Below are 6,775 nucleotides of genomic sequence, written 5' to 3'. Positions count from 1 at the left end.
ATACGGACACCGGCCACATGCGCCCTCACACCGGGTCCCTGCTCTCTGGGAAACTGCAGCAGAGGACTTGTTTTCCGCATGGTGTTGAGCACAGCTAATGGGAACCTCGGCGCCTTTGCCATCTCGGTGTGTGTACTGTAGGCTATAGTCCTCTCCTGCTGAATAGCCGATAGAAACAGGAGGGTGCAGGAGCGCTCGCTCGGACCGGGAGGAGAACACCATGAAGTTGGCGGTCCTTCTCCTTCTCGTCTTTCCGCTGTCCCTCGCCGACATCCCCGGTAAGAAAACTCTGTTTTTACTAAATATTTTTGAGTATCCACTACAGTGTTGTTTCTGTGTGGAAATACGGACAGACAGACCATGTGGTGATTCATGTCTGATAAAGATTCAAATCAGCTCCGCATAACCTCCGATGACCTCGTCACCTGAAAAGAACAACCTACTCATTCATTGCTTATCCAAAAGTAGTCTGTTGTTGTTACTTTACAGCAATATGCTACTTACTTAGCCTACCTACCTATATCTCATTTTCTGTCTGTTATTCTAATTGAGCCCCCTGAGGCAAATCTATGATATTGGGCTGTATAAATACAATTGACTTGACTTAACTTATTTTGTAGGCTATTTCTGCTCAAATAAAACATTTACAAATAAAAACATTTCTTGTTTTTCTGGGGGATTTTTAATTGTAAAGACAATAATGAAATATAAATATACTCTTTGGAACCAACAAAAGTAATCAGATAGTATTTCCACTGCACTCATGCATCAACCAGATGAGATTTTGAGCAGTATATCAGTTCAAGAATAATTTGTTAGTGCCCAGCTTTGTTTGTCCTGAAGCTATTTGTCATCAGACAAACCGGGACACAGGTGTCAGATGTCACTGTTCAGCTCTCAGTACCTCTTACAGAGTCCTTGAAAGCACAGATAGAGGTGATCCAATATGACTAAAATCCCCTCTAACTTTGTGGTTTGATGTTTGCTTTGTGGGATACTTTACAGATGTGAAGCCAGAGAAGAAACCAGCAGCAGGTTAAAGGTCCACACTCCTCACCACACACATCAGCTCTTGCACTTGATGTCCGCTGTGTCTTACATGTTACAGCTGTTTCTTGTCAATAATACTGTCTTTGTCCCTCTAGAGATAATGTTGCCTCAGGCTGAATGATGTGCTGACTGCCCAGCTTATGTATCTGTCTCCTCCCCCTCCATTTGTAACACAGTGCAGAGCTGCATCATTCACTTTTCATCCTATCTTGTAGTCCAATGTATCTAGAATATCTGCCTATATAACAGCTGGAGGACTAATGTTATGATTGCTGTGCACGGAATGGAACTAATGAGTTGAATTAGCTAAATCTATTAATTTACAATTTCAGTTTGAGGAGGAGTGCTGTCTATGGTGCTGGAACACATTTTCAAAGTTTTAACCATATTTTCTTTGCGCAAAAGCTCTCTCAAAGGTCACCTTATGAGGAAGAAAAAATTCAAAGTGCTGCTGCCAACCCAACTGTAGCTGTAGCTGTAAATTTTCCAAAGGCCTACTTAAAAGACAGTATCACTTATGTTTTTAAGAAAATACATGAAAAAGGTGTTCAACAATTAGTTAGTTGTAATTGTCTATTGTTCAATGCTGTCCACTGAAATGGCTGTAAAAGTAGATGTTTGCTTTTTATTTTTGTCGGTGAGAAAGGTTTATTCTATTCTACTTTATTCATCAGTTTACACAAAGCATGTGTTAATGTAATTAACAGATGCTAATCATCCTCTTTGTTCCAGCTCCAAGTGAGTTTGTGTCCTTGGCGGAGATGGAGGACACCCTACTGAAGAACCTTTTCCAAGGCTACCAGCGCTGGGTCAGGCCCATCCAGCACGTCAACGACACTATTAGGGTACGCTTCGGACTCAAGATCTCCCAGCTGGTTGATGTGGTGAGAACACACCTGCAATCACAAGCACATATCCATGCACTTCTGTATTCATGAGGAGATTTGAAGTTTGGATCCCACTAGTGGATGTAAAATCTAGTCACTGTCCTAAAGGTATATATATAAATAGCTAGCTATAAATAGGTTTTTAGACTAAAATGTTAATTACATAGACATGCATTCAATTATTATTTAATTACTTTTAAAGCTACTTATGGATGAAAATAGAAGTTAGGGGTTAAACACAACTATTTCTCTAAACAAACACCTTATTTTTAACCTTATATTTAACCTCATCATGACTCAGATCTTAAAGTCTGGGATCATTCCATATTTTTGTTATTGGCAACAAATCACATAAAAAGAAAAATGATGAAAATGAATAAATCCTACTTATTGTCTGTGTAGTTTATTAGGAGTTGTTGCCACATATAATGCCCTGCTTTCAGAAATAACTTGCTGGTGGACAAAGTCTGTAAACTCCCCAGAAAGTTAACAATTTACTAATTTGTGGCCTAAGTTTGCTAAAACAAAACTATAGGACTTAGCTGTTTTTGGAAATCATTTAGCCTTTTTGTTAAATACTGAAGAAAAGAAAGAAAATTAATATATTGTGTATATATTGTGACCAGTTTTTGAAGATCTGTGTCTTCATTAGGAATCAATAGGATTGGGACTGCGATCTACAGACATGTGGTTTTGAAGCAGGAAAGTATTTAGAGATGGACTCACACATTGTTGGTTTTGGTCCTTTTATGGGATTAGTTGACAACAACAAAAATATCCATTTAACCGCAAATAACATTTCCAGCTTTATCCTTCAAAAGAAGATAATACATTAAAACACATGGAAATATAACAAAAAGAACAATATAGATTCTTTTTTAACTGAGAACCACAGTTAGATGTGGTTGGTTCTCGCTTTTTTTCTTTTGTTTTCAGCCGAGCAGTGTCGCTGTCCGTGGTGCTGAAACCAAACAGGCCACTGGCAGCTTCACAATGGGGAGCTTTCCAGGTCCTGAAATAGATCTGGAACACTCACTTCATATCTACAACCACACAGTCTCTGTCTCTGGAGTGTTCCTTTAATATTTCAGAGGCTGGCTTTGATAGGTTGAAATGGTTTAGGTGTCCAAACGGAGGATGCTAATGGTGGAGACGCTCTTCTCGGCTTGAAATATTCATCTCAACCAGTTTAGATTTAACTCTTCATCCTTCCACCTAACACACAAAGACTAGGCAAGGACAATCAGTGATGAATTAAACAACGCCACCTCATGGCTCTGCAGAGAAGAAAGATTTAGGTTGGTGATGTGTTGGATTTTGGAAAAGAGAGCTAACCAGAGACACAGCAGCTTGGCTATACTATGTACCTCCCCTGAGTGTATCTGGGCTGCTACTGCACATAGCTCTGTATTAGATTATGGTTCACCTCTGCTCTATGTGATCACCAAAACATCCAACTTAGTCTGACAGCTGATGCCTGGTCTGGATACACTGAACAGCCACATCTTTCTGTATTTCTCTACTGTGTATTTCTCTTAAGTCTTTTGCTATCAGTCTTTCCCTTATTTTTCAAATTCACCTCCACTGATGTGGAAATAAACCTGTGTTAACCACTCTCCCTCTTTCTATTCCTGTCTTCATCTATTTACCTCTTGCTGCATTTATATTGCTTCAGCTTCATGGTTCCCTGCACCCACCTCTGGTTTTATGTTTCTTTTTCTTGTTTGCTAAGAAAGTGGCAGAGGCAGATAGATGGTATTCTGTCTGATTTCATGGCAAAGGAAAGGATGATTTAGTTTACTTCCAATCAAGCTTCTTATATAGTCCACTAATCAAATCTAACATTGTGATGGAAGCACCCAGATCAGAAATGGTTTGTGCTGTAAACAAGTAACATCACATACAAAAAAGCAGTAGATTTTCTTGCTTTTTGTTTGTTTGTATCCATGTAAACATAACTGATGTTGTTGATTAAGATGATCTTAAACTACGAATATGTGTAATTATGTGTATTGTATCTCAACTGTTTTAACTCAAGTGGGTGAGATCAGTGCCTCTTTCACAGCCAGGTTTACTTTTCATATCTGGGTCCATTTATTTAAGACTTGACAATAATGTTGGAAGTGATACTAGGTTTCAATCGTGTGTTTTGAATGTTGGTGATGTTCAGACCGTTTTGTTTGAATTTTGATCATGCAATGTGCCTATTTCCAACACACTATATTGTCTTGCTTCCGGGGGTCTTTCTCTTACTCTTTTGTCTGTTTTAGGATGAGAAGAACCAGCTAATGACAACTAACGTTTGGCTTTGTCAGGTGAGCAAGACACAAAAACTTACCTAATCATTCTTACCATTCGTATCCACAGGTCAATAAGCAGACACAAGCTAATAGTTATACATACTGCAATAGTCTCACCTGTTTCTGTTCTGTCTGAGAAATGTAAATACACAGTAAAGGGTTTTCCAATAGACAGTACAGAATTTGACTTGCTTTTTCTTTGTAAAAATCTAGACTATTTAAAAATGAGTTGCATTATGCAATAGGGCAATTTACATCAGTTATTTCCTTCTGAACAAGTCCCATTAAAGGTTTGTTTAATTTTAGTATTTTTGGGGGGTTTTGTTTGTTTATCAGGACACTCTAGTGTATGTGATCCAATTCCAGGGGCGGAGAACTTAATAAAATATGTTTAATCAATTTTGATGGCTATAAATGCAAACAAAAACTCAGAACTATATATAGGTCTAACAATACTGCATCCTGGGTCCTGTGTTTGTGTTGACCAGGAGTGGATCGATTACAAGCTGCGATGGAACCCAGACAAATACGGAGGAATCACTTCCATCAGAGTCCCCTCTGAAAATATTTGGCTCCCAGACATCGTCCTCTATGAGAAGTAAGAATGATCGAATGTGCTAGGATCCAACTGACTGACAATTACCTTCATGTGAAACTTAAACAACAAGACAATCTGCCAGTATGAAAAGTACAGGAACAAAATGGTTCATATACTTCTATATATAATATATAGTATAGAATCCAATTTTCAAGATATAACCAAGTTTTAATACTCTAATGTTAGCTCTAATCTAATGCACTTAAATACAGATTATGTAATACTGAGTTATGATCAAAAGTGCTATGTTCATTTAGTCCATTTTCAGTAATAAATACTAATGAAAATAGGATAATATATAAAAAGTCAATATCAATTCAATCACCAGGTACACATACACATATTCTGTAAATGTGATTCTGAGATTTATTTTCTGAGTTTTGTTCCATGTTTATTCAGTGCTGATGGGAGGTTTGAGGGCTCCCTGATGACAAAAGCCATTGTCAAGTTCAATGGTGCCATCACCTGGACACCACCTGCAAGTTACAAATCCGCATGCACTATGGACGTCACCTTCTTCCCATTCGACCGCCAGAACTGCACCATGAAGTTCGGCTCCTGGACATATGATGGTAACATGGTGGACCTGGTCCTGATAGACAACCAGGTAGACCGGAAGGACTTCTTCGATAATGGGGAGTGGGAGATCCTTAGTGCCACTGGTGTCAGAGGGAACAGGAAGGACGACATGTATTCGTACCCCTTTCTCACGTATTCTTTCATTCTGAAGAGGTTGCCGTTGTTCTACACCCTATTCCTCATCATCCCTTGTTTGGGTTTGTCCTTTCTGACTGTCCTGGTGTTTTACCTTCCCTCGGATGAAGGAGAGAAGCTGTCACTCTCCACCTCTGTCCTTGTGTCGCTCACTGTGTTCCTCCTGGTCATAGAAGAAATCATCCCCTCCTCCTCCAAGGTGATCCCGCTCATTGGAGAGTACCTGCTGTTCATCATGATCTTTGTAACACTGTCAATCATCGTTACTGTCTTTGTCATCAACGTGCACCACCGCTCCTCAGCCAGCTACCACCCCATGTCGCCGTGGGTCCGTAATCTCTTCCTTCAGAAACTCCCGAAGTTGCTCTGCATGCGTGGACACACCGACCGCTACCACTACCCAGAGCTGGCTCCTGAAAGCCCCGAGCTCAAGCCTTGCTCTGGAGGTCGGAAAGGAGGCCAGAGGGTGAACAGCGGAACTCAAGGACAGACAACTTCTGATGGGAAGGAGGACGAGGCCTGGGCGACCATGTTGGACAAGGCTATCTACTCAGTGCGTTACATCAGCAGACACATCCGCAAGGAACACTTCATCCATGAGGTGGGTTAAGCTGGATCAAGAAAGATTGAAGTAATAATTTGAATATTTCTATGGGCTTAATGTTTATATATGGTTTTATTTTCCCAGGTGGTACAAGACTGGAAGTTTGTGGCCCAGGTGTTAGACAGGATCTTCCTGTGGGCTTTCCTCACCGTCTCAGTACTGGGCACTGTCCTCATCTTCACTCCAGCTCTGTACATGTTTTTTAAAATCCCTCCTCCAACTGCAAGCGAGGATCCACCTTCAAACTAGTACTGTAGCAATAGCACACCTCTTTCACTGATGATCCACCTTCAAGAATCTATGAGCAAGAGGAAGCCACTGCTGGTGTGTTGTAAAGGAGAACTTTGACTCTTTGATTGTTTCTTCTCTAGATCCACTGTGTAAAATGTTCTCATTAAGTCATAATGTATACCTTTTATGCACATAGTATATTTCAAATTATTATGGTGACATAATGTTTTGTCTATAGATAAATAAGACAATCTTAGTGAAAATATTGCTTTTCATCCAAAATCATAACATTTCCAATTCTACAAATGGTAAGTTTAAGTATAGCATGCAGTTATCACAACACTAAATTACACATAAAATAAGATAGATAATCCTTATTAGTCCCACAGTG

At 39.7% G+C, this 6,775-nt stretch overlaps 1 protein-coding gene across 1 annotated transcript; it reads left to right on the top strand.

Moving 5' to 3' along the window:
• The first annotated feature begins 220 nt into the window (after positions 1–220).
• LOC144524351 (neuronal acetylcholine receptor subunit non-alpha-2-like) lies at positions 221–6,402 on the top strand. Its single transcript, XM_078260533.1, has 6 exons — positions 221–278; positions 1,783–1,934; positions 4,208–4,252; positions 4,726–4,835; positions 5,235–6,150; positions 6,238–6,402. Exons 1-6 carry the CDS (start codon positions 221–223, stop codon positions 6,400–6,402), a joined length of 1,446 nt encoding a protein of 481 aa, XP_078116659.1.
• The last annotated feature ends 373 nt before the right edge of the window (positions 6,403–6,775 follow it).

This window comes from Sander vitreus, chromosome 10 (assembly GCF_031162955.1).
Source record: "Sander vitreus isolate 19-12246 chromosome 10, sanVit1, whole genome shotgun sequence".
Lineage (NCBI taxonomy): Eukaryota > Metazoa > Chordata > Actinopteri > Perciformes > Percidae > Sander > Sander vitreus.
This window is presented reverse-complemented; position numbering and strand designations above follow the sequence as displayed.

Excerpts from the sequence above, each read along its gene's own strand:
- LOC144524351 (XM_078260533.1), top strand. The coding sequence starts at position 221 with ATGAAGTTGGCGGTCCTTCTCCTTCTCGTCTTTCCGCTGTCCCTCGCC. Across the intron at positions 279-1,782 it reads GTCCCTCGCCGACATCCCCG|CTCCAAGTGAGTTTGTGTCC; the intron begins GTAAGAAAACTC and ends TCTTTGTTCCAG. Across the intron at positions 4,836-5,234 it reads GACATCGTCCTCTATGAGAA|TGCTGATGGGAGGTTTGAGG; the intron begins GTAAGAATGATC and ends ATGTTTATTCAG.